The sequence below is a fragment of the Odocoileus virginianus genome, chromosome 6 (genome assembly GCF_023699985.2).
Source record: "Odocoileus virginianus isolate 20LAN1187 ecotype Illinois chromosome 6, Ovbor_1.2, whole genome shotgun sequence".
NCBI lineage: Eukaryota > Metazoa > Chordata > Mammalia > Artiodactyla > Cervidae > Odocoileus > Odocoileus virginianus.
Window position 1 is genome coordinate 22,587,210 of NC_069679.1, and position 26,880 is coordinate 22,614,089.

General features: G+C 38.3%; 1 protein-coding gene across 8 annotated transcripts in view; it reads right to left on the bottom strand.

Annotated features, from left to right (window-relative positions):
- Positions 1-26,880, bottom strand: part of MEIS2 (Meis homeobox 2) — a 218,630-nt gene that overhangs the window by 185,895 nt on the left and 5,855 nt on the right. For all 8 annotated transcript variants that reach the window (XM_070468960.1, XM_070468963.1, XM_070468962.1 and 5 more), the window contains 2 exons: positions 26,540-26,689; positions 16,951-17,065 (listed from right to left, as the gene is read on the bottom strand). In XM_070468960.1, coding sequence (XP_070325061.1) covers positions 16,951-17,065; positions 26,540-26,689 — 265 coding nt within the window. The remainder of the gene's footprint in view (positions 1-16,950; positions 17,066-26,539; positions 26,690-26,880) is intronic.

The window sequence follows — 26,880 nt, forward strand, 5'->3', positions numbered from 1 at the left end:
GCATGACATAGCACCAAAGCCTAGTACACAGAAACTGAAAATTCTGCTCACATACTTCTCCCAGATTTTTTCCCCTTTTCTGAGCCTTCTCTTCCTACAAACCCTGTCCTCTGTATGTCTGTGAGGACAAGGACCAGGGGAAAATAGAGAAGCAATTATTCTCAAGCTACTATTCTACCATTTTTAGAAATAATACTATATCTTGAAATGAGAATCCACAGAATGTGTTATAAGCTTTAAACTCACGTTATGTATTTAAAACTAATAAAGAGTCAGTAAGCATCTGTATATTATTATGGGAATGTTGTGTCAAATATGTCTGGCCCACCATTTAGAGCCCCAAATACATTATCTAGTTTAATTCTCACAACATCTCTATATAGCTGTGGTAATCTTCATTCTCTATCTGAGGAAATTTAGACTTTTAAATAAGTCACCTAAGATCACACTTAGACTCACTCCATACTCTTAAGAACTACACACTTTCGAATTTCTCCACAGAGCATAGAAGCACTTTCCTTAAATTTGTAGGAGTTGGTGAAATCTCTAGCCATGACCTTGTCCTTGCTTTCATGTACCTCACACAGTACTCAATTCCACCTAATAATCCCATTCTGAAAAACTCAACTTTAGGTGTCCTGGCATTTCTGCGTGCTAAGTTGCTTCAGTCATGTCTGACTCTGTGTGACGCCATGGACTGCAGCCGGCCAAGCTCCTCTGTCCATGGGATACTCCAGGCAAGAGGACTGGGGTGGGCTGTCACGCCCTTCTCCAGAGGATCTTCCGGGCCCAGGGACCAAACACTTAAGTCTCCTGCATTGACAGGGTTCTTGAAGAAGGAATTAATTCCTAAGTCAATGCTAACACTATCTACTAACTTGCTACAAGCTATTAGCTATTAACCAACTATCAAGTTGAGACAACAATTTATTTGACCAATGTCTATTTATCACAAACTCTCTACAGAGCACTTTACTAGGTATACAGAGGGCGACACAGAGAGCTGGTCTGCGGAGCCAGCGGTAGGTGAGGGAGCCTCTGTAATCAAGATTGATTTCTCAGCTTTGTTTTCCTTACCTCCTGCTGTCCAGGGTACCATAAAAACTCAGCAAATGTTATCAGATAGCATGCCTAAAAAGAAGCTAGCGTGCTTCAGTAAGTTAAAAAAAAAAAAAAAGGTATATCTGTGTAGATGAAAAAGTTAAAATGTCACAGCGTCAGAGATGACTATCTCTGGAGTGATGGTGCATGAGACTAGAAGACATCCATGAACTCAGGGCTTTCTTTTACTCTCACAAAGCAGTCACATTTCAAGGTCCCTGACAACATTCACAGGGAAGCTTACTTGATGTTTCTGCCTTAAATGCCCAACATATGAAACAACGCAGCAAAGTGTAAGAGCACCATTTTTTCCCTCTAATTTTCAAAACTCTGACACATTGCTTTTTGGTGTAATTTTATTTCAGCTAGGGTCTAATTTTTGTTTTCTTCTTTGCCAGTTGAAAGCAACTCATGCTCTATACTGGCAGAAAATGAGCAACTAAGATTCCATTTAGAATAAGAAACATGGTGAAAAGTTTCATCCATTAAGTGACTGATAATGATGCTAAAATGTGTAGAAGCACCAAAATCTGTATGGATAAAGACCAGTAAACCCCATGTTTCCACTTTGGGGTTTAAAAGTTGATTAATGATATTAAAAACCAACGGCTCTCCAAATACAAGCATGTTCCTATTTACAAAATAAGGAAGACTTCCTTTAAAAATGTTGCAATTTTCTGAGCTAATTGTTATAAAGAATTCAAAAGCTTGCAGAAAAACTTTCTGACAAACAAGACAAAATCAGGCTTTTTCTCAGCATACTGCAAAGACAGTCTAAGTTGTACCACTAATCTGTTCTTGCTCATTTCAAAGCTGGAGAGGTACGTGTGCTCAGCCTAATTTTCCCTCCTGCAGATAAAAGGGGGTGACACTTTTGTGGGTGATTCCACCATAATGCTCAGGAATAGAGTATATGAACAAAGAGGTCTTCCCCTTACTCAGTAACCAAGTGCTTATTCACTCAGTCGTGTCCGACTCTTTGCTACCCCACGGACTGTAGCCTGCTAGGCTCCTCTGTCCATGGGGTTCTCCAGGCAAGAGTACCCGAGTGGGTTGCCATTCCCTTCTCCAGGGGATCTTCCTGACCCAGGGATCATACCCGGGCCTTCTGCATTGCAAACCACCAGGGAAGCCGCTTCATGATTAAGAGGGATTGCAATTCTGGCCCTCCTGAATGCCCTGGAGCATGATGCCTGCCTCCTGGCATTCTCTAACAATAAGGGAATAAGGGAAAATGTTTTTTGCCAATAGAGGCAACACTCGCCTCGTGCAACCAGTTCCAACATTTGACTAAACTGGAGATCTCAGAACAGCTGGACAAACAGGCAGATTGGGGTTTTGCAGCTCTGTGTCCCAGAAAATTTCCACTGGGCAGATAGCATACCCACTGCTCATTACCGGGAGCAAACAGGGTCCATGCCATCCACTCCCAAGTGAGGGAAGATGGTTTTCCCTCCTCCACCCTTGTTCCTGCCTCCATGGATTTACCATCTAGCCTCTAACTCAGCAGCCACTTTAAGAAAGCAAAAGGGTTTACTTTTGAGGAAGAAAAGTGCCTACTATGCTATGCATCAAACTAAGTGTTAATATGCTTCTCCTAGCAGTATTCTGCTGGGATCCTCATTTATACATTTTTGAGGGTGGAACCAAATGTACTGGCATTAAATCAAACACTCAACAGATATAGAGGAAACATTGTTTGATTAATACAATCAAGGATAACTACAAGGATAGCTAAGTTAACGGAATATTCTGTACAAGTACAGCTGAAGTCTACAAGACTTTAGACCTTAGAGGAAATTGCTTTTTACACTACTGAAAATTGATCCTGAGCCCATGCTGACCTACCTTTTAAATACAAGATGCAAGAAGACTCCCTAGGATATTAAACCCTATCTGAGAGTACTTCAATGAAAGAAGCAGTCGAGGACAGTGTTTTCCACAGTGTGTTCTGAGGAAGATTGGCCCCCAGAGATAACACAAAAAAGGGTTTCAATGGTTAAGTGAGTCTAAGAAGCCTCCTTACAGACTTAAAATGCACATTAGCAAATTAGAGGATCTGCACATTCCTATACTACAGGAAACCCTGCACTGCTCCAGCTTTCAATCTATTTAACCACAAAGTCCTTTTATTTTTTTTTTAACTGATGTCTATTTAAATATCTGTGGAATCATAGTTTTCCAAATACTGCAGAAGATATATTTACTCAGTCCTGTTGAGTCATATCTAGTTGTTAATAATTATAACAACACTATAAAATTTTACCAAAATGTGTCCTCATAAATGTTCCTAGAATGAAGTTACATACTTGGGACCTTTGTGAATCACAATAATTTAAGTGTTTAAATTACTTTAGAGAAAATGTCAAGCTTTTTTTTTTTTTAAGTGATTTGAAATTTGCTTCTTCATTCAAAAGAATATCCATTCTTTCAAACAGACAGTATTTCAGGCAAGCATATGGGTCTGCTATTTTGACCATGGAAGACACAGTGGAGAATTCGTCATTGACATTCAAAATGAAGGGGATTATGTCACTACCCCCATTCAAGAATCTTCAATAGGTCCCCATTACCTACCAAATCAAGCACAAACTCCTCAGCTTGCTATTCAATGTCCTTCACAATATGGACCCAATCCTCTTTTTTAAAAGAAATAATTATTGTTATTGAAGGTCTCCTATGTTATCATAGCACAATGGGGGGCTGAGAAGGAAGATGCTGAAGACATGGAAAGTGTCCTCAAGAATCTTACAGTCAAATAGGATAATAAATAAGACATGTAACCAATGACTGTAACACAGGAACAACCCAACTGTCAGATGAGAACATCAGAAAAATATGCAATGGGACTTCAGAGGAGCGGAATTACTTTCCACTAGATGAGTCTGAGGCTAGTGGCATCTTATATTTAAAAGGTGGCAGGGCCTTTAGGGCTGGGCTCAGGGCACGTATCTCCAGCTATACAACCCATAACTCTGTTCTCCCAAGGATGAATGCAGGATTGCATTTTTAGGTTCCTCATCCTGATGACAGCTATACAGGGTCAGTTGTTAACTCTTTTTAAAGCAACATTTAAGCAAAAAAAAAAAAAAAATATTTATAATGTTTTATTTACTATGAACCAAACATAAAATTACTGTCATTTTACATAAATCACACCATTCTTCTTTTCCTAAATCTATTAAATTAGATATCTATTACTCCTGTTTTACAAATACAAAGTGGAGGATTACCCATGACAAATGACAAATCTGAAAAACATCAAGGCAAGCAGAAAAACGTCAAAGGCTACCTCCTCAACCACTGGGCTACCCTGCCCCAATGTACCTTATGACCTGGAAAAAAAATCATTAGCCATCCAATATGCATCATGCATTTCTACTTCAACAGCCTTGCACGTATAAGTGGAATATTATTCCTCGTCTTCTCCTCTGATTGATAGACGTCCATACTTCAAAACTCATGGCAGGAAAAAAGAAAACTATCTACACTATGGTACCTCCACCAAGAGAATGGCCTGAATGTGATACTGGACTCTGTCCTCTTCCCTTCTTCCTGCATGTAATCTATCAGTCCTCTCCCCTACATCTCCACTGTCACTGTCTTCATTTAGCCCTCACCAGCCCTCGGACTATTAAGCTTTACTATATATAGAAGTCCCCCAGCTAGGAATCTTCATGTTGCAAACTTTCAAAGATGTGAACGTGCATTCAGGTGTCCAATCACATACGTTAGTTCATGTGTCTGATGTACACTGTCACATGCCTGCATCCTCTACAAGCGGTTGCGCTTCCATGTACTTTAGAGTACCGTATACAGCAGGACTTCCCAGGTGGCACAGTGGGAAGGCATCTGCCTGCCAATGCAGAAGGTTCAATAGATGTTTGATCCGTGGCTCAGGAAGATCCCCTGGAGTAGGAAGTGGCAATGCACTCCAGTATTCTTACCTGGCAAATCCCATGGACAGAGGAACCTGGTGGGGTATACAGTCCCTGGGGTCATAAGAATCGGATACAACTGAGCACCCCCCAACACACACTGTACAGAGTACAGTAGTATATTATCTTTATTTCAAGTTTTTTTTAATGTATTATTTTTATGAAAAGAACTATAAACCTATTACAGTACAGTACTATACAGTCGATTGTGTTAGTCGGGTACCTAGGCTAACTTTGTTGGACTTACAAACATGCTCTTGGAACAGAACTCATTCACATGGAGAGGACTTACTGTACTTACTCTTGCCTCCCTCAAATGTATTCTCCACAGTCTCAAAGAGTTTTTTCCAAAATACAAAATCTCATCATAAACTCCTTTTGCTTAATTTTCTTTAACGGTCAGTCCACATCCCTGGGGCTTGGATTGAAAATTCAGAGGCCTGGGACCTCCCATGGAGATGCTGCCTCTGTGTGGCTGTGGTCTGCCTGGGACTCTGTATAGACAAGCCCCTAGGAGCTACTGATCTCCAGGAAAGTTTGGTAAACAGCGCTCTACAGGATTAAGTATAAGCTTCTTAGCCTGGTAAACAAGGATCTTCACAGACAGCCCCTACTTGCCTCACCAGCCACCCTCTTCCAAGCAGCCTCTCTCACAAACGGCAGTTATCAATCTGGTTGTTGCCCTGAACATACCATGCTGTTTCACACTTCCGGGCCTCTGCACCGGCTCTTCCATCTGCTCCCCAAACACCCCCTACCGTGTTGACCTGTAAACACCCACTGAAGGCCATTAAAGCCTTTTAAAGCCTCCCCAATTTTGTGGCGCCTTCCACAGATATTTCAGATATTTCACTCCCTCATCTGCTCCCTCATCTGAAATACCTTACAACCTGAATGTTTCACGTGATATTAGAAGCATGTGCATTTATCTGTTTACATTTCTGAGTTACTTAAGAAAGAGTATAAAGAGGAATGATATCACATCTTAGGAGTTATGTATCTCGAGCATCTAGGATAGTGATTCCCATCAATTACATGGTCAATAAATATAGAATGAAGAGAATATTTGGGCAGTTCCACATTAGTTACCAAGTGAGACTTAAAACAACAACAACAACAACTAATGTTTATTTAATCCTAGCAATTACCCTATGAGATGGTTGTGCTGGGCTGTGCTGTGCTTAGTCACTCGGTCATGTCAGACTCTTTGCAATCCCGTGGACCGCATCCTGCCAGGCACCTCTGTCCCTGGGGATTCTCCAGGCAAGAATCCTGGAGTGGGTTGCCATGCCCTCCTCCAGGGGATCTTCCCAACCCAGGGATCGAACCCAGGGCCTCCTGCTTTGCAGGCGGGCCTCCTGCATTGCAGGCGGATTCTTTTCGATCACAGTCATTAGGGAAGCCCAATGAGACAGTTATCGTTCCCACTTCACAGCTGAAGAAGGTAACATTCAGAAAGATCACTGCTTAGAAGCGGTGGGGCAAGGATGAGTGCTCAGAGCCGTCTGCTTCCAAAGCTCCACCCTTTGTACACTCCACTTTCTCTGGGTCAGCAAGCCTCCCTCCCTCCATTCCCTAGCACTGAATATCTGCCTCACATAAGAGTTACCAGCACACTCGCCACAGTGCCCCCTACCTCACCAAAGATGGTAAGTTATTGAAGGCAGGGACCCTTGTAAGTTTTATATTCTTATTTCCAGAGTGCCTTGTTCAATGAATATCTCTGTGTACTGAATTTAAGCAACATAGACTCAGAAGAGGTCTTGAGAGATCAAGAGCTTCCTGCCTTCAGAAAAGTTTATGTACATGTCAGCTCTGGTGTGTGTCACCGAAGGACACTCAAGAGGTAGATTCCATAAGCTTTCAATAATCCATGAGTTATCAACTTTTCTCCATCATTCACATTTAGTACATGGAAATTTTGGAGGTTTTATTTCAGCAGGTGGCATTTGTTACAAATGTTAGCTCAAAGAAGAAATATGAAATTTTACACTCCTAGTCTGCTTTTGTAAATCTCCAAATTAAAAAAAAAAAAAAAGAATGCTTAGTTTTGAGGCCACAGTGACATCCTTAGCTGGTAGCAAGAGTTAAGGAATAAGCATTTTGATTAAGCACAAATTCTACTGACTAAAGGGTAACAGCTTCATCTGGTATGAATTATGAGCCTAAAAATAATTAGATACAATAAAATATTCTTAACTGTATAATTCTCCTGAAAATTCTTTAGATTTTTGTAATTCATCTCAGGAGAGGACAGAGTCTCAGCCTCTGTAATGATTATCCTTTATTATTTTACTTGTGATGTACAGAAATTCCAACAGAGATTGTAACTGATTAGATAATGGATAATGAAAGTTACTCTGTATTTCCAAAATATATCTCACACTTCTGATAGTCATGCACCACCTTTAGTGTCCTACACCTGGATTGTGACAATCTGCCATCCTCAGAATATCAGCTCTAAGGCCTGGTTTTTTTCTTGCCAAACCAGGAAGAATAGTCTTTCCTCGTAAACAAAAGCAAGGAACAAAAAACATGATCTCACTACATAATAATCCTGTAAAATGAAGGAAATAAAAATGTTTCTGTTACACGTCTAATTTAAAACAAAACAAACCGAAAAAATAAAAAACTGAAAAACTTGCAGTCTTTCTCTACGTTAAAATGCACAAAATAAAAAAGAAGACTCATGAATGTAAACATTAGATCCCTGGCACTTGAATGTAAAAGATCATCTCATTCTGTCCTATGTTATAGGTGAGCAAGAGTCTGAAGAGATTAAGGGAGTCATCGAAGGCCACAGCGCTAATTAAAGTCAGTCAAGGACACAGAACAGGGGAATAAGGGCACTAATAGTTGCTGGTTCCAGGCAACGTTATGTGTTCAACACATAGATCTCACATGATACCATCTCCAGGACAACCTTGATGGTAAGCAGCTTCCCCCACTTTGCAGATGGAGAAACTGAATCTAGCAGACATGAAGTAAAACTGGGATTTGAACCCATGTCTCTCTGCCTCCTGAGTCTGTGTCCTTTTCAGTGCAACCCTAACCCCAGAACATAGGCATCTTGACTCACAGTCCAAGGCTCTGGACAGACCTCAAGCAGATGAAAAGGGGGCGCAATGCAGTTTGCTTATATTGTCTAAAGTAAATTAAACCTGCTCAAAGGCAAACTACAAGAAAACTGGAATGAATATGTAGGAAGTCAACAAAAGCATGTACAGCCTAAAAATTCAAGAATTACTTCCAGTTTCTTTACCTGTATGTGAAGACCCCCAACTTCCCTCAAGTTCAACCTCATCCTAAACAAGAAGTGCAAGCAAAATGGATCCTGAGTTCATCAGGGGAAACTGTTTGACACATTAAAGTTTCCCTTATTATATTACATTACAAGACTTATATCCACACCCTTAATTTTGTATAGATAATGTAGTGAAAAGAAATCCCATGTTCAAATTCTGATCATATATATATAATTTAAGATACCATTAAATAACAAATAAGACAAATCCTATTTTAAGTCTCATCTTAAAACACCATTTAAAATAAGAATCTAAAATTTAAGAACCTACCTATAATAGTCCATTGACTTATTTAAGATAGTGTTGCATACAATAAAATTTTAGTAAAATAAAATAGGTTTATTATCTCTTAAGGATATAAGATGATTTTTTCAAATGTATCAATATGTTAAATATCCAGTTGATGAGTATAAAGTTTTGATTAAATTGTTTCTACTTTACAAAAACTGAAATCTGTGGATTTTGCTTATTGATTCAGAAAAGGACATTCTACTGCTAGATAGCTGAATAAGTAATCATTTCTACCTTGGAAAAGCAAGGTGACAGACCAGGAACCAAATAGTTATAACACAAAATGTGAATGATGCTATAATAGTGGTAGAAGGTCCCACTGGGGTGCAGAGAAGAGAACACTGGCTTATGCCCCAGGGAAATCAGGAAGGCTTCCTGGAGGAGATGACATTAGAATCAGAATTCCCTAGACAGAAGAGAGAGGGACACAGTTCCCTTAGGTCTCTCTCCAGTATTTCCCTTTTCAAGATCTGGCTTCCTATCTGGCTAAGGGACCTTATTGTTACAGTAGAAAGGACATTAAAATGGTCGACTTTCATTTTAATGAGGAATTAGATTTTAGTGAAATCCCGTAGTTGTTTTCTTGCCGGTCATTAGAAAGGGGGTGACTAGCTCAAGACTAAGGGATAAAGTTGGTAGATAAAAATGGTTTATATTATTGTCTGCTGTGACATCAAAATATTTTCAAAGACCAAATTAAAAACAAATGTCTACATAGGAAGATGGGAAAAAAAGCTCTTCTCCTACTACCCTATCCCACCCCAGATTTAAAACAATAAGAATTTCAAGGAACTTTCTGAGGGTAGAAATAAGAAGAAAAGAGAAAGGAGAGAAAAATAACATGGCGTCGTTATAGACTATTCTTCCAAAGTAAAGGCAAGACAATGAAGGGAAAAAACAGAACACGTGTATTACAACATATAGCACCATAAGGCTGTGTCTGATGCTCTGGAGGGCTTCAACAAGTACTGTTCAGCCAAAAATCAATTGAAAAATCAGCATGATAACAGAGCATGAGTTGCCCTATAATAGCCTTAAGACCCCCAAGGCTATGCAAGTCCCTTTCATCTGCCACACTGCACTGACTCCAGGGGACCCTCACTTCCCCTCCCTGAGTACTGTGCCTGGCTGTATTTCTAACCTACTGCCTTACCCTCCCTTAGAAATGGGAGCGGACAGGACTGAGGATGTTTTAAAGTGGTTCTAAAGAATTTTTTTTCTTTCTGATTTATTCTTTATGTTTTCTGGACATTTGCACTCAAATTCATCCTAGAATATCCACTATTTCCACAATATTAAGTGGTCAGGCATAATCTCTTAAATAATCTAATAACGGTCTTGTGTTTTGAATGCCTTAACTAACCTACATGAAACTGCCCCTTAATAAAAATCAGAGTTCAGGCTTATGCAAATGTGGCATGTAAGCAATTCACAGCATTGTTATAAATATACATATACAGTTCATTCCAAGATTTCATCTCAATATTTCTTCAATCACTTCCTCACAATGTCTGGTTTGTTCAATTTATATTTCTACTTGGCATTTGGTGCAAACCCCCAAAGATAAGATACATCTGTCCCTTAGTCACAAATCTTGGCATTTTTACGTTAACTCAATTGTGAAATGATTGGTTGAAAAATTACCTTACTTATTAGCAGGATTTCCTCATAATAAAGCATTTTATTTCCAAACTTTTGAATGTGACATGAGGTGGACCAACTCAGGAGTGACATATTAAAGCTTAAGGAGGACATATAAACACCCTGATCCGTGTGAGGGAAGGAAAAGCTAATTGGAAGTCAGCTTCCCTGTGATTATCAGCTTGTTTATGGGGAGGAGGACGCCTCTGAATGGCACTGTAAATTCATCCCTGATCATGGCGTTAAAACCAGAGCTCATTTCCACAAGCTCCCCCGAAGCCCCCACCCAATGCATTTTGTTTAGTTACAAAGCATTGTGCACTGTTTTCAGAGAATGACAGTTTCCCCTGTTTTGATTTTCTCCATTTTCAAGAAAAATTAATCAGTTGCACAAGCCAGTTGTCAGCTTTCACTTCCCTCATGGCAGAAAGCACACATATTCATTGTCTGCTATAAGAATAAATTTTAGTAATTTTTCCCCATGTCAATATGAATATTAGACTGACCCAATTAATATGAAACGCTTCTATGCTGCTGGAACAGACAGTGCTCCAGAAAGAGCCATTTGCACAACCTGTTCATGATTATGGGCCATAAGGACACAAAGATGGCACACACATTTGTGGACCATCTGAATTCTTATACGGGAAGGGGAGGGGGTGGAGGGAGCGGCATGACGTGAGCTTGACTGTCGTGGGTCATGTTTTTTAATCCGGAGTATTGGACATGTAACACAGCAACAAGAGCTGATCATTTTGTTTAATCACCTTTTGGATCTTTGCCAGATGGTCTCTATTGAGAGCGCTGCAAACAGAGAGAGATGAACTGCATCTAACACGCCACCAGAGCTTTCCCGTAAATGTCTGAGAACTGATTCCAACAAGAATTTAGTCTCAGAGCAGAAAGGGATACATTTAAAAACTATGTGCATTAACTATACTTTTCCCCATAGAATCCTCACTTGGCATGAATAATTTACCCACTCTTATGCTAATGGGATCATGAAAGTATCCCTCGTCTTTAGAGCAGCTATTCTCGGCTTTCAGTAATTACCCCACCCAGTGAAAATAACATGGCTTCTGTACTGAATGGCCGACTAGTACCTGACAATTAGAAAGATCATGGCTGACAATGGACTGGTCCAGAACCCAGACAGAGAACGCTTGTAGGCCAAAGAGAAGTACAAGCGCAAAGTAACGTCGGTCATGGGCGGGAAGGGGGAGGAGCGGGGGATGCATGGGGTAGAAAGTAGAAGAAAAGAGGAAACATTTTCTATTGTCAAGCTTTTCTTTCTCTGACTTACTATCAAGATTTTACTTACGTGATTAAGTGTAAAGGCATCCACAACAAGATTCATTTTAAAGGAAAAAAAGAGACCATATCTAAGGAAAAGAACTAGAGTTATCTTTAAAGCACGTCTGCATTAAGAATTTACTTAATCAGAATTTTAAAAAATCTAAGTAGTGGAAAATCCCCTACATTTTGATTTTTGAATTGAAAAAAGATTACCAAACCAAAAGAAGAAGAAGAAGAAGAAGAAAACAAAAGCTAAAAAAAAAAACCTCTCTTTCGACCTCTGTCCACAAAACTCCATGTTAGGTAGTTCACTGTGTAAAAATTATCAGGCTAAAACATCTGGGAAAGAAAGCTATGAAACAGCAGGGAACGTGGCTGGTTTATTGTTTATCTTTTGTTTATGAGGCAGTATTCAAGTTTAATTACTACTCTAAATTAAACTCTAACTGGCATCAGGAGACATCCCTTTACATGACTAAGTCAAAAAAAAAAAATCTAGGAATCTCAACTCCAGGCTTTTCAAGTAAGTTGATACATATAGGAAGAAATTACTCAAAATTAACAGCAATTATAGAAAGCTTTTAAGCATTTATGGGCACCATTACATGCTCCTAGAGCATTTATTTATTAGAAGAGTTTAATTTTATTTCTAATGGTTGCTATTCTAAAACGTTTTAAGAAAATCAACAGAAATTATTTGGATGTTGGCTGATGATTAAGGAGAGTATTCCTTTTGATTTTATTTGGGGAGCCAAAAAAGTATGAAAATGCAACATAAATATCCTATAATACAACAGCTTCTTCTGTGCCAATGTTCAATTCTCAATTATATTCTCAGTGAATTTTCTGATACAATTAGGAGGACAGGAAGGAAAAGAAATGTCACCATATTTATCATAACAGTAAGTGACCAGTTTTGGATGAACTTAGCTCTAGGAAAAATAAAAGTTAAAAGCAACTAGCAAAAGATTATGCCAGATGGCATCTGTCATATTGTATTTAGGGTTATTTTAAAGAGATTGCCGCCACTATGAAAACATTCCATTGACAGAGTTTTCCTAGACTGAATAAGAAATCCCACTAGAACATATTCAGGACCCACTATAAGTGGGTTTGAGGGTTCCCTCCCATCTTTTAACTATATAACTGGAATACTTGGTGGCAAAGAATACTATTTCATGCATTATGTAATAATTCAACAGGGTAAGCCTGTGTTAGACTTTTGCTTACCTATAATCATTTACGTTAAATCTATAGTGGGTATTTTTAGATTTCAAAACCATGATTGCGAAAGAACTGCATAATATCTAGTTAGGGAATTTTAGTCTCATTGCCTGGATAATAGAGACATCAAAAGAGAGGTTTCATAGGTGGCAGAGTTGAGGGGAACTGTGCTGGTCTGTACAGCCCTGTGTCTTGAAAGATGAGAGATGCATTGATGCTTAAATACTAATGGATTTAGGTTAAACTGGCTCTGGCAACAGTATGGTTAACGTGCGTGTGGTGTGCAGTGTGAGCTCAGCAGTTACTGGGCCAACTGTCTCGGTATTTCTGGGAATCCTGCCTATTCACAGTGCAGGGATTGTTCAATTGCTGCAAAATGTACAAAATGAATTTTACAAAAATGAATTGTAAGGAAGGCCCCATTACAACGATTTTACAGCAAAGATGTCAACATCAATTTTTCTTTCATGCCTAGCTAATGATTAAAACAGCATATTCCATTTGCCTAAGACAATTTATTTCATATTGGCACATCAAAATATTGAAATACAAAGTTATCTTTACTCTGCCCTTTTTATTCACTGCTGCTGAACCCATACTATTGTTCAAATCCGGAAAAAATAAAACAAACTTGGCACGAAATACTTAAAACAAAGGCTCATCAATATTCTCCAATTTGTCAACATCTCAATTACAGCACTGGAAAAAATGTAAATTTCATGTGCTCTAAACACTGAGGGGTCTATTCTCCTGCCAATTCACATGCGTAACTCCCATCAGCGTTAATGGGAGTTACACAAACCCATCAATAATAATAATACTTTGTACATATATTGTGCCTTTCATCTAAGGCTCTCAAAGTGCTCCAAGAACAAGGGGGCTGCTTCCTAGTCTTTACTCTGGGCAAAACCCACAATGAAATACAAAGCAGCTTTTGACTCAGCAGGTACAGAATTAGGGACCCCACGCCTTATTATCAAGCCCCATTTTATTACTGATGGGAAGCCAGACACAAAGAGGGCCAGTTACTTCCCCAGAGACCCAGTCTGCACCCTAATTCTATCCCTGAAAAATAAAACAGACTTTTTTCTTCATTCTCATGTGACTAACAAGATAAACTCCATTTGGCTGCTTTTAGCCAAAGAAATCAGAGCGAATGAAAGTCTGGTTCATATTTATGTAGTTTACTGCTAGGCATGTGCTGTGTGAAAGAGACAGTAAAGTCAGGTTTCACATTTTATCAAGTTTGTTTCTTACAATATTTTTAAAATTTGATTCCTCCCCCCCTTTTGGTTTGCTGCACAAACACGGAGGAGGAAAAGATGACCTTTCACCTGTGTAACTGTAGCTCTTTCCCTATCAAGTCATAAAATAATGAGATATTTTTAGGTTCCAAAGTAAAGGTTCATATGAATCATTTTAGTAGAAATATTCCCCAAATCATAAAGCAACATAAATGCATGTATTGTTTTATAGCATATGGCTATTAAAGTTTAATTTAAAATGTGTATGAAAACATTGTCTTTAGTACAATTCATCCCTATTTTTTCTGTTTATCATAATTTGTTTTGAAACTGAATCATTTTACAGTTTTCCATATGCCTGTTGTGCTAATAAATTCTGAATAAGCAAGAAAACTCTTTTCTAAACTAAAAATCTTGGTTCCCAATGAAACATTTTAATACATTTAATATGAAGAACATAAATTTCCTTCTTAGGCTTTCCATTAAACGTCAACCCTAAGATTTAACCTGGGATAAGCATATGTGATTTCAGTCAATATCTCTGTTGACTTTGCCCTGAAGCAGATAATTAATCTTTCCCATTGAAAGCTACTCTGGACAATTTGGTGGGACAAAATATCTTGAAAACACATTTAAAAGACTAATATGGGCACGAGTATGACAAAATACACTCAGGTCTGACCTTCGAAATTTAGAATCTTTGGTAAAATACAGAATGTCTTTCAACCCGTGTTTCAGAGCCACTGATGTCAGCCAGGTAGCAATTTCTCCATGCCCATAGAGTCTCCATTTTCCAGGAATCAAAATGTTTTTTTGTCCCTCACACTTTAATACAGTAAAATGACTGACTTCCTAGTACTCAAACACATAAGCTACCATGTCCATTCTTTAATCCCATGGAGATATGATTAAAGGAACAAAATCCTATGGGGATCAAATCCTTCAACATGGCATCACTGGGTGTGGCTAACCACAACATAGAGGTTTGTGCGTATGGTTTTTACCCAACTGTATCAGTCTCAGTGCCTTTCTCTTTCCTAACAAAAACAAAAGCAAAAAACAACAAGCCAGCAAAATTAACCAAAATGATAAAACTCTATGCCTTGGCTGTGGCCGCAACTGTTCAGCGTTCCAAACCCCAGGGTCGTCCTTCTCTGCCTCTCCTTCTCTCTGGTCCCCTCCTGCCATCTCGCTGGCCATAACTCAACCAACCCAACTGAACCAGTCAGTTTTAAATTTCAGTTGGGACCTTGGTGACCTGTTAATGAATCTACAGAGAGGAGAAAAACTCACAGTGTTGAGTTATGCCTGGTGTTGCTAGCTGACTTGGAGTCAGAAATGCTTGAAGCGTTAACGTAATTGCAAGAATGTGAAAAATGAAGCGCTGGGCTCCTGAGCAAAGTGAAAGGTCAAAGCGAGCCTCACACACAACAAGTCTTTGGAAGATAGCCTCATTAGACCATTAAGTCTGCTTCTCCTTTCCCCCTCTCTTGTACCATGTTTAAGGTGTTTTGTTTTTACTAATAGATACATTTCCCCCTTTGTGGCACAGTGACTTGGGGTGGTGGGGGGAGAGGAGTCTTAGAAAGCTTTTCAGATTTAACCACACTGAGAAGTCTTTCTTCAAGACACAGAAAAACAATTAAAGCCACTGCATTAGAGATTCACTGAATTTATATATATTTCATCTTCAAAATGCTTTATAGTTTAGTTTTCTTACATACAACCAAAGTGATCTAATAAAAAACAGTACAGAAAGTCTAAATAGATACAGTTCACCAGTTCTTCCACAATTTACCATCTGATAGTATTCATTTCTGTGTTAGTTGCAGCTTGCTTAAACCTAGATTCTAAGTTGGACCCATTCACAACTTAACATCCTAGAAGGGACACTTCTCTAAACTCTTCTAGAATACTAGGAATCCAAAATCCATGACCAGGAACTTGGAAATATAAAGGCACTCACCCTACATCAACCATCATTTTTTAAATGGCATATATGACTACAGCTCAAGCTGTTAAACTGTCCTCCACTTGGAAGACTGTCTAATGCTTAAATATTGTGGCCATAAACACAGTCATAATAGAGATGAAATAGACCTAGGAGATCAGACACCATCTAATGTAAAATATTAAAAAGTAAAATCTATATACTTTCCTGGCCCACATTCAATATGCATCTTCTTTTAAAAAATAATTTTAGCCATAGAAGAGTCAACCCTACCAATATATAATTGCTCTCTGTGCAATAGGTGGGTCTTAAATGGTAAAATTTATTTAAATGACTCTAGGCTTCCTTGTCATCTATAGTTGATGTCCCCCTTGCCTTCTGATTATTTGAATTTTTACAATTTGTGACAAAAGTCTCACCATGGCAGCTGAATAGAAATGGGGACAAATAATCTAAGAATTTCAAAATCTATCTTCCCAAAATACAATTCCATATAAAATTTGCGTGGCACTTTGGAACTAATAAGAACAGATTTTTGCATCATGTGTAAGCATGTACAGGCATCATTGCTTGATTATAGAAAACCCTTATAGTTGATTTACAAATAAAATATCCCATTTATAGTATAATTCAATCTACTGCATCACAGAAGCAAAGATCTGTCATTCTATTTACTTATACCCAGGAGAAAAGAGGAGATAACCAAATTTGTTAAAGAATTGGCAGAACTAATCGATTGTTATTGCAATGCTTGCTTAAAGATTAGACAACTCTTTTTGTTTTGCTTTTGGTGAGTAATATAAGTTAAGGGAAGGAAATACTGTCTCCCTAAATAGCGGCCATTTATACTCCCTAACCTTCAACTCTACTGTTTACAGTGAGGCTGATGTACCAATATAAAATACTGATGTTATTTCAGTCATGCCCACTTTGCACAAGGAAAATCCTTGACTTTTTACCTTGCTCACTGCTGTTGTCTCCACTCTGGGACGCATGGCCCCCACTGGAGGGCCCCGGGGTGCCTGCTGAATGGGTGGAAGTTGCATCATCGTGGTCTCGCCAAGATGCAGGATTCTGATGTCAGGAGGCCAAGGAATTTTTCCACAGTTACCATTTCAGCCATAAATGACGAACCAAGGGGAAAGGTGCAGAGAGAGGCAAAAAAACATGTACATATTAGTATTTGTGGAACTAGGCATATATAGATGCCATGTTACAGTATGTTGTCTTTTCAGCAATAGGTACCGAAAGGAAGAAAAGATGCACTAGAATCATGATGAAGTGATAGTTATGTCAGTTTACATATTTGTTAAAACCAATTGAAACAGATGCCTTAAAATGGATGCATTTTATTATATACAAATTATACTTCAATAAAGTGAATTTTTAAAGTTAGAAAAAAAAGCCTCCTTAAAAATCTAAAAGTTTGCTCTTTAATGAATTATGGCACACTCTTCCAAGAAATAGGTCCCAATGCTGTTGGATACCAAACACTTCAGAATATTAACACATCTACAAAACTCAACAACTCCCTTAAAAATTCAGATTGGAGAATGTATGGGACAGCCCTTCATATCAAATGCATTGCCCTAAAAGGGACTGAATTAACTCTCAAAATTATTGTCAACTGATTATATCATTAACAAAGACAATAATATTAATCATTGCATAAATATCTTCCTTGCTGTTTAATGTGTGCAAACGACAATCAGAAAATGAAACAACTATGAACTGTGATCCACCTAATAAACTAGAGGGGACTTCCTTTAGAGCTGCAGGGAAGGTTTAAAGCCACAGAACAGGGCTTTTTCCTGAAAGAACTGCTCATTTTAAAGGACATGTAAGGTAAGCCGAGAGTTATAGTTCATGCTACTTTGCTGAGTGTATTCTTCTCCTGTTCCTCCTCCCCTTTCCTGATCAGTCCCAATACCCTGCTGTCGCTTAAAGGAAAACAGGAATTCTAATGTACAGGAAGGACTTTATCAGCACCACATGAAGGCAGGCAAGAGATGGAATTTCCTCTGGCAGAAACAGAGAGTAGGAACAACATATGAAACAGACCAGCCTTAAGGTCAGAGTTGTACACTTGTCACCTGTGTGCGATAGCTTCGACTAAGCCCACAGATCTACTGGCAAGCAAATCTGTTGGGGGTGGTGGGGGTGGGGGGTGCAGTACTTTGACAGCAAAATAAAAAGCCCGTTAGTCCCTCAAAGTACACTATTTCTTCAGACAAGAATTGATAACTAAGGACTCAGACAGACTGACATGTCTATAGGCAACATGCTAACATCTTGACCACTTGAAGACAATCTTGCCTTGTTGTCATTATATATAGTTTATCCAGAAAAAAAGGTCAGTCTATCTTTTTCTCAACCTCAACCCTATGTACAAAGAGAATGTAAAACTTCACCAAAATAAAGTTAAGAAACAAAAGAGAGAAAAAAATAAAGAACTATTCTCATTTGAAATAGCAACAAAAAAAAATTTGTTTGCCTCTACAGATCTGTCTCAAACCACTTTAAGTTCATATTTAGCATTTTTGATAGATGGTGAAATGTCCCAAAGTTCTAGAGATTAATAACATCTCTATCAAATAAAGCTGTTGGCACTGCTGTCAGGTAAGCCACTGATTCAAAGGCAAAACATTAAGCAGAAACTTTGTGACTGGAAGTACTGCACAGGTATATATATATCTAAAGTAAAGATACATTTTTTAAAGTATTGATAGATTTGGGGACAAAGTTGAACAGAATAAAACGAAAACCAAGGAAGGTTCTGCTGCCTATATGAAGACAAAGTTACGCCTGTGATGTTTTTTATCTAAGTTCGAAACTCTTCCAATAGTTTCTAGCTAAAAGCAAATAGAATGCAGGGGTTCTTCAAGCTTTGCAGACTCTTCGAGTCAGCTGTTTGCTGGATGGTAATCAGATAAAGAGCTAGAAGAATTACAAGAAAAAAAGAAAGAAACAATAGCATGGCATGAATTTAGTCTTGCAACAACACTGGCTAAAGCCTTCTTTTAGAAACTGCAATAATAGTCACCTAAGCTAAACTTTTCAGTTAAACTTTGCATCACCAAAACAGCAAGTGATGTAAATTTTATGCACTGCACGCTTTTTATTAAGCTGGCGGCTATAAAAGCTCCTTACCCCTCATGAAAATTACAATAATAAACTACTAACACCTCAACTATGTTTTAAGGCAAACGTCATCTAACAGCTATTACATAATCGTTCAAATGAAGCTCCAGCGAGTCTTTCTGTATGGACATGAGAGTGATTTCAAGGGATCACTCAGAAGGAACTTCTTGCAATGGAAAGCACTGTCTTGTCCTCATCAGTCAAACCTGTACTGAGCTTTAAAGTTTATAACTCAGTTGATTACCTTCCCTGGTTTTTTGGAGGAGGCGGTCTCTAAACTAAAGGGGTGAAAAATAAGCCACGTAAACAAATAATGCTTTTAGAGCAGCTAGTTCCTCCAAATCAGTTGGGTCTTGGGTTTTCAGCTCAGTCCTGAAGTTTGCTCAAGTTCACTTTCACTATATAACCCACCATGCCCGTCTCTTCTCCCTTACCTTCCTCACATCCTCAAAGATGCTGTCCTACAAGCGTCACGCGGTGTTTATCTCCATAGTGTGTTTCAAGTACTATGATCTACTTTGCAAGACTGACACAAACTAGTACCAGGATATTCATCTAACTTGAAAGGAGGAAAAACAGCTGAATCCCTCTGGGGTTTGAAAGTTGAAGAGTTACCCCAAAGTTGTCTGTATTCAGCTACACCACAGTGACGTGGTCAAATACAAATATAAATATTGATAATCTGGTCAATAAAAATTGCTTTCTCCTTGATCACAAAACATTGGAAGCAACATGGATAGCTACAATATAGTCCTTTACACATAAGATTGGTTTGTTCTTAGACTGAAGTATTTGTTTGTATCACAACTCCTTTCTTCTTCTTTTCCCTCCCTAGATAGTTTCCAAGTTTACATCCTTCAAGAATAACTGCTTGGCTTTCTGCCAAATTATATGCAGAAGTTTAGTGAATCTTGAAACCAAAGTGGCATATGAAAGCATGTAAAACACAGGACGTACTTAGAAAAATAAAGAGTGTGTATGTGTGTGGGAGAGGAGTCAGCTAGGTGCATTCCACAATATATGTCCTGCTCTTCAGCCCCAGGTATCATGAAGACATTCGAGGGCAAGGAAGAGACATGTTTCTATTCCCAGGGGCTTTCATAATTAGGAGTCAAATACAGTACTCTTCTTGCTCTTACGTAATTGCATTAAAAAGCAGTGTTAGCAGGAGAAAAGCAGTGAATACTGACTGGAGCACAATGGAAGGAGATGGAAAATAGATACAAGAAGCTAGGTCTCCAGGGGCAGTATTTTCTATTTGCTGGGCTACAGACTCACAGCTGATAATGCAAGTTGTAATTAATATAAAAGCAGGAGACAAGATGGGAAGAGCTTGTAGTAGCGGGGCCACAAGAGATCACTCTGCAGCTCGCTCTGTTTCTCATTTACACACAGCTTTCCCTAGAAAACACAATTCTGCCAGTGTTTCCTCCCTTGGAAGTTAAAAAAAAAAATTTGATTTAGCACCATCACTGAATTTTGCTAAATCGCGGAAAGAGCATAGGGCGGACAGGCAGCTCTGGGCAGAAAAAGCAAATCCTCCATGCACCTCTTTTGTTGAGGCTGTAGAGATGGGGGACATGATAATGTTTTACACCATTTTGGCACTTCTGGGGGAGACCTGCGGATAGGATACTATTTAGTAATTCCCAGCGAATTGGTGGTATTTCCCTGTTGAAATGATTCCACCCAGCTCATGGTTCTTCTGTTGAAAAAGACAATGACGTAAAATGGGTAAGTGTTTCTGACTACAAAACTGAATGGGGAAGTGAAAAGTATTAGGTTTCCAAGAGTTAAAAAAAGAAGCCACACCACACACAAGTTCGACCTCAGATCATCTGAAACTCATCTTAGACTCCAAATGAAGAGGTGATGCAATGGATGTGGTGTAGGAGAAAGAACCCTAGATTAGAATTAAGACTCGAGGGTGCCACCTCCAACTGTCACATGACCTCAGGTGATGCACTTAATTTCCCTGGAACTTGTTTCCTTTCTCTCTTTAAAATTAAAAAGTCAGACAAAATAATCCCTAAGGTCACTTCCACTTCTTATTTCTATTATTTAAAAAATACTTCAAGCATTTGATTTTCTAGAACCTACAAAACTAAAACACGATATAGAACACCAAGCCAAAAATTATACAAGAACTTGGAAAATACTGTAAAGTAATTCAGAATATGTGTTTGTAGGTAGAAAGTAAGAATAAACATATATAAAGATATTTAATCAGCACATGGAGCATGCAAAACCAATATGACTCGAGATGTTCAAGTGACAAAGTCAAGATATGTTCGCATCAGTACACATAATTAAGGTAACTTACAAATTTCCTATGATTTTAAGATGTTTTCACATCTCAACATTTAACATTGTGCGAAAATCATTTTTAAAAATAAGAGGAAGACACCTATCAAGAAGTAGTCAAACCTACAAAAGTTCAAGACGTTAATTGTGCAATTTGAAAAAAATGTTGGAATTTCAATTTCGTTATTCTAAAGTTGACGTAAGAACTCAGGAGAATTGTGCGTGCTTTCAGAAGGTGGACTCACTCTTTAAAAATGTAAATAGAACCAGGGTCTTTCCCTCATCTCCCTGCTTCCACCCTCTATTAAGCTTTGAGAATTAATACGTGAGCAACTCTCATGGAAGTGGCAAACACTCTTTGCAAATGATTCCTCCTCTGATGGAGCAACTTTTAGAGAAGATAGAAATTTCTTATACTATTAGCGTACTGTCAAGTTATAAAATGTCTCCTGTAATTTTGAAATAGGATATTGTATAGAATGTTAAGCCTGAAAAAAAAAATGAGAAAATGAATTTTTAAAATATCAAACTTTTCATCTGATAGTGGATATCTGTGGTTGTCAAGTGCACCTTTGTTTAATTTCATCTCATTGCAGTTACTCTGAAAGCATACTCCAACTGCACAACCTACATGATTTCACTAACATAATTATTCTCGATGGTAAATTAACAGAAAAGCCATCAATATACAACAACAACAGAAAACTTATGCCCCTGGCCACATCTCCGGGAGTTGGTGGACAGGGCTCAGAGGTGGAACCTTCCTGAAATAGGTCCCCCAAGACCTTGCATAACATACCGTGAGGTCTAATCTTACACCAGAATGTAAGAGATTATCTGATAAAATAAATCATTCATATTATTAATGTTATTTTCACATCCCAATGTCTCCTCTTGTATATTCTATAGACCAATCACTTAGACTGCTCTCTCTCCTCACTGCCCATTCCCTGATGATTTTTCAGACACTTGCCTGTATTCTGTCAGGAACGAGGTTCAGGGGATTCTCCCCTTTGACTTAACTCAATTTTTAAAAACTGTGTAGACATAAACAAATTTGACACATTCAGAGATGTGGAAGAAAACAACAGCATATCTTCACTTAAATTATAGCTTTCAAAATAAAAATTTAAATAATTTTTCTTTTATTACTCAGCTTATCAGAGCCAGTCAGTTTTTAGGCACCTGCCATTAATTTTTAGTAGATACAATTGCATTTTCTCCCCATACTTAATTCATCCAAAAAACAAATACAGTGCAATTTCTTAAGCACATTATAGCAATAACTATATAACTATGCACTTTCAGGCAACAAATATAATTCATTTATCTAAACTTGATCTAAAGATATGTAATATCTTTATATGTAAATAGAAAGATATATTTCATTTGTCTGCTCTCGATCTAAAGACTTGATGTACAATTATGTAAAGTAGATAATGTGGACATCACCTATTATTCAGAAACACTACAGACTAGGAAAAGCATAATCATGCCACAACAGTTTTCAAGTTTAAACTTTTTTTTCAAGAAGTAGTTTCTTGACAAGTTTATTTGAAAAAATAAATAAATTTGAATGCCTAGGAAACTTAACAAGAACTGCAGATGGAAAATGGAGTTCTATTTCTTTTCCCCATTATATTTTCCTCCCCAATATTCCAAAGAATACTATAACACTTACTGGTAGCTGTTTCCTACCTATAACAATTACTCTTATATGATAATAAAAGTATAAGATGAAATCTTTATAATATTAAAAATATTAGCAAGCATTCACTATGAATCTCCTAAACATTGTAGCGCATGCTGCAACTTTTATTTTCTATTCAATTCCAAACTTTTTTTATTAGTATGCCCATCATGTAAGTGTCAATAGGAAATGAACAAATGAATTTAATGTATGGAAGGTAAGATATTATGGCAGTCTTCCATTCATGCATCTATGTTACATCAGAATATTTATAGAATATTATAGAATGTGAAATCAACATGACAACAACCTGGTTCACTAGGCAAGAGTTATATAAAACTCATTTTTAATAGTTGGCCCAAAATACTTGCTTTTGAGATAATTATATCAATTAATTTTATATATTTCTATTTTTAAAATCAAAAGCTATTTTGGTGCCTAATACTTTGCTCCTGAAGCTTCTGTCTTTGCTTCCCACTACTCAGAATCACACACGTATTCTTTCTTTTCTCTTTCATTCTCTCTCTCCCTGCTGCTCCTTCCTTAAACACACACACATACACCCTCACACAAAGTAGCTTGATACCACTTAATAAGGATAGAGGTGTATGTGTTTTGGGGGTGTCAAACAGCTGTCACAAACTGTCACCTCCAGAAGAGAAACCTTGGCACACAACAAATTAAACTATACTTCTTTTTTAGCTGTCATTATTCATAGCCAATAAGTTGAAATGTTCTCAACATTTCATGTGCAAATAAAACCACGAGGAAGCCAGTAGATCAGAATAGTGGGCCAGCAGATAAAAAAGAGAAAACAACACGCTGTCTCGGTCCTTCTGAAGTGGCTCATCATCACCCCTGCACCAGCATGCACCAAATGAGATCCAGCCTGGGGCAATGTATTAAATATGCATATCAAAGCAAATGAAAAAGTAAACCTGGAGATTCAAATTGGATACATTTACATGCTGAAAATGTCCCACTCACACCACTTTTCAGGTAGTGGGTCTGAGGAGGTATGTTCACTTTTTTGTGGCTGGGGGGAGTGAGGAAGGAGGAATAGCCTGCAGAAGAGGCTGAACATAAGAGGATCCCTCTGTAGGGGGAGACTTGGGAAATACATTCCATACACTGATGGTGCCAAAGTACCAAAAAGGGTAAAAAAAACTCTCCAAGGTGTCCTCTCATCTCCTACATAAAATTCAAATCTGTGGCAAACTTCACCATTTCCCACTCGGATTGCTGGTGGAACAAATTATTGCTTCCTTTGCAAATAGCAGGGGGGCTAGAGTAAAAATGCTATAGTTCAGACTCTAGGAAATAAAAGGCTTTAAATTATGATGCCCAATGAGGTGGGAAGCCCTCATGGGTTCAAAATAAATCAGTTGTCATATTTACTTGATTGGGGGCCTCTAAGAGAGGCAACAAATGTTACAGTTGATTCTTTTATTTAAAGATGATGACTGTTGCATTATTAAAGCACTATCTTCTGAGGTATAACTTCTTTCCTGAGTATAATTTAATATTCCAAATAGTACCATAAACTGGCATTGTTGATCAGCCAATTCTATAAACAGCCTGGTTTATCCTATCTCTTCTACATAAACATCAGCATGCTCTAGTTCCATATATCCACTTGAAAAAAAATTCCAAGAAACTATTCTAGAAAACCAAGTAGTCAAGACCCCTAGAAATGACATGAGAAAAGCTTTTGCTGCAGAAAACTGTGAACTTTTCATCCTACAAACCATGTAATTAGATGCCTTCCCAGTCCCCCCAATAGTGCAAAATGCCCATGAATTCAGAAACAGGAAGCAATGAAAATAAACAAGTAAATGACAACAACAAATACTTTGAAGGCAGTGTCATGTCTTGCCGACCACAACCACACAGCATATAGCCACATATCAGCAAATTAACTTTCCATAGCTGCTTGTTGCACCCGTTTGATTCCAGTGAATACACTTAATACACAAAAGAGCTCCCCAACATTTCCCTCCCAGAGTGATGGAAAAAGCCAAGAGTAAAGACAGGCATGGAGCTTTCAACACCACAGTATTTATTCTGTCTCCGAACTGGACTTCGGGACTGACGTTTTCTTTCTTTTTTTCTTTAAATTAAAACTTTTGTCCTTAGGCTATATGGCTTTCCATAGAGCACAAAGGCTACTCATTAAAATCTGTGACTGTATATTTTCAAAACTTTTGGAGAAGGAGGGGGAGAAACTTATTCTCAAGGCATCTCAACTCATTCCTCTTACCACCTAGGAGTGGGGGGTGATGGTGGTGATACAAACTACCTTCAAGCCTCGACACCCATTTAACTCCACGGAGTGCTAAATTAATATTTCGGCCATCAAGTTATTAGACTATAGCCTGTATCATTTAGGTTGTGAGTTCAATTGACTATAATCTAGGGACACCCTGTCCCCCCACCCCCAGCCTTGAGTTCCTATAAATAAACTGCTGTTCACACCCACTCTTTAACCTCGCCACTCTTGCCTTTCCTACCAGCTGCAATCTTTCTTCTCTTTGCTTCTTTTTCAAATTTTCAGTCTCACTACATATGCTTTTTTTTTTTTTCTAAAGCATCAGACTCACTAGATCAGTTCCAAAATAGGATTAAAAACAGACAGAATAGAAAGAAATCTCCGTTCCTGGCCTGACACACACGGGTCCCTCCTTACTATACTCTCCGTTTTCATTCACCAACTCTTTCAGTGTTAAAATTCAACCACTAACCTATGTTTACTCAATCACAATTCCCTTCAGCTTTCTGTAATACATTGTTAATATTTGTTTCATCAAGGTTACTGTCTTTTATTACCAAGATGCTTCAGGCACTTGGCAGTAAGTTCATACACTGACAATAAGTTTCTATACAGCATAAGCTCAGAAAACTAGAATGGGTTCACTCTTTTTATTTCAAATGCAATGCAAGATTGACAATAATTCTCAGAATTGCCATCTCTGCGAGAGACTGAGAAATCAGTCCTTGCTCCCCAATTCTCTCCCATCCTGTCCAGTTAACTCTCCTGCCTCCTTCTCTCCCTGCTGCTCTGATTACAGAGTTGAGAAAACAGAAAAGGCAGCGGTCACCGTATCAAGCAGACAATTTGCTAACACTCAAGTTACCAAATCCAGGAAACTTTACACATTAGAAGCACAAATCACTCTATCAACTTGCTGGGTTTTTTTATTCTCAACATAAATAAGGAAGGGGTCCAAGAAAAGGGAAATACAGATGAAAGGTGTGGAAGAGGTAGTGAGAAAGGGAGGAGGAGAGTCCCAGAGAGACCAGATTTTTTATTTTAAAAAAGAAAACTCAGTCAGTGGAGCTAGAGGTTACAACAAAATTTTCAAAACTGCTGTGCCCAGTGGTCTTAAAAGAATGCCAAAAGCTCACAGACTTACATGGTCAGCGAGATTTGTGGAGGAGCCTGAAAGTTCTTCGTGATCCGACTTGGAGCTGCCGTCTCTTTCATCAATGACGAGGTCTATAGGCATCTTCCCCTTCAAACAGCTAATGTACCGGTGGCAGAAGTTATCACACAGTTCATGGACCTAGAAGGAGGGTCATGGTGAAGGGTTCAGCTTGTATTGTTGTTGTTGTTCTCATGGTTTTGTTTCATTATTTTAAGGGGAAAAAAATATCAGGTTGCAAGGTTACATTTGGAAAGAGCAACAGTGCCATGGCTTCCAAACTAACTCTAATTAATGGGTGTAATAGTTGAAGGCAAGGAAACAATAGAGCA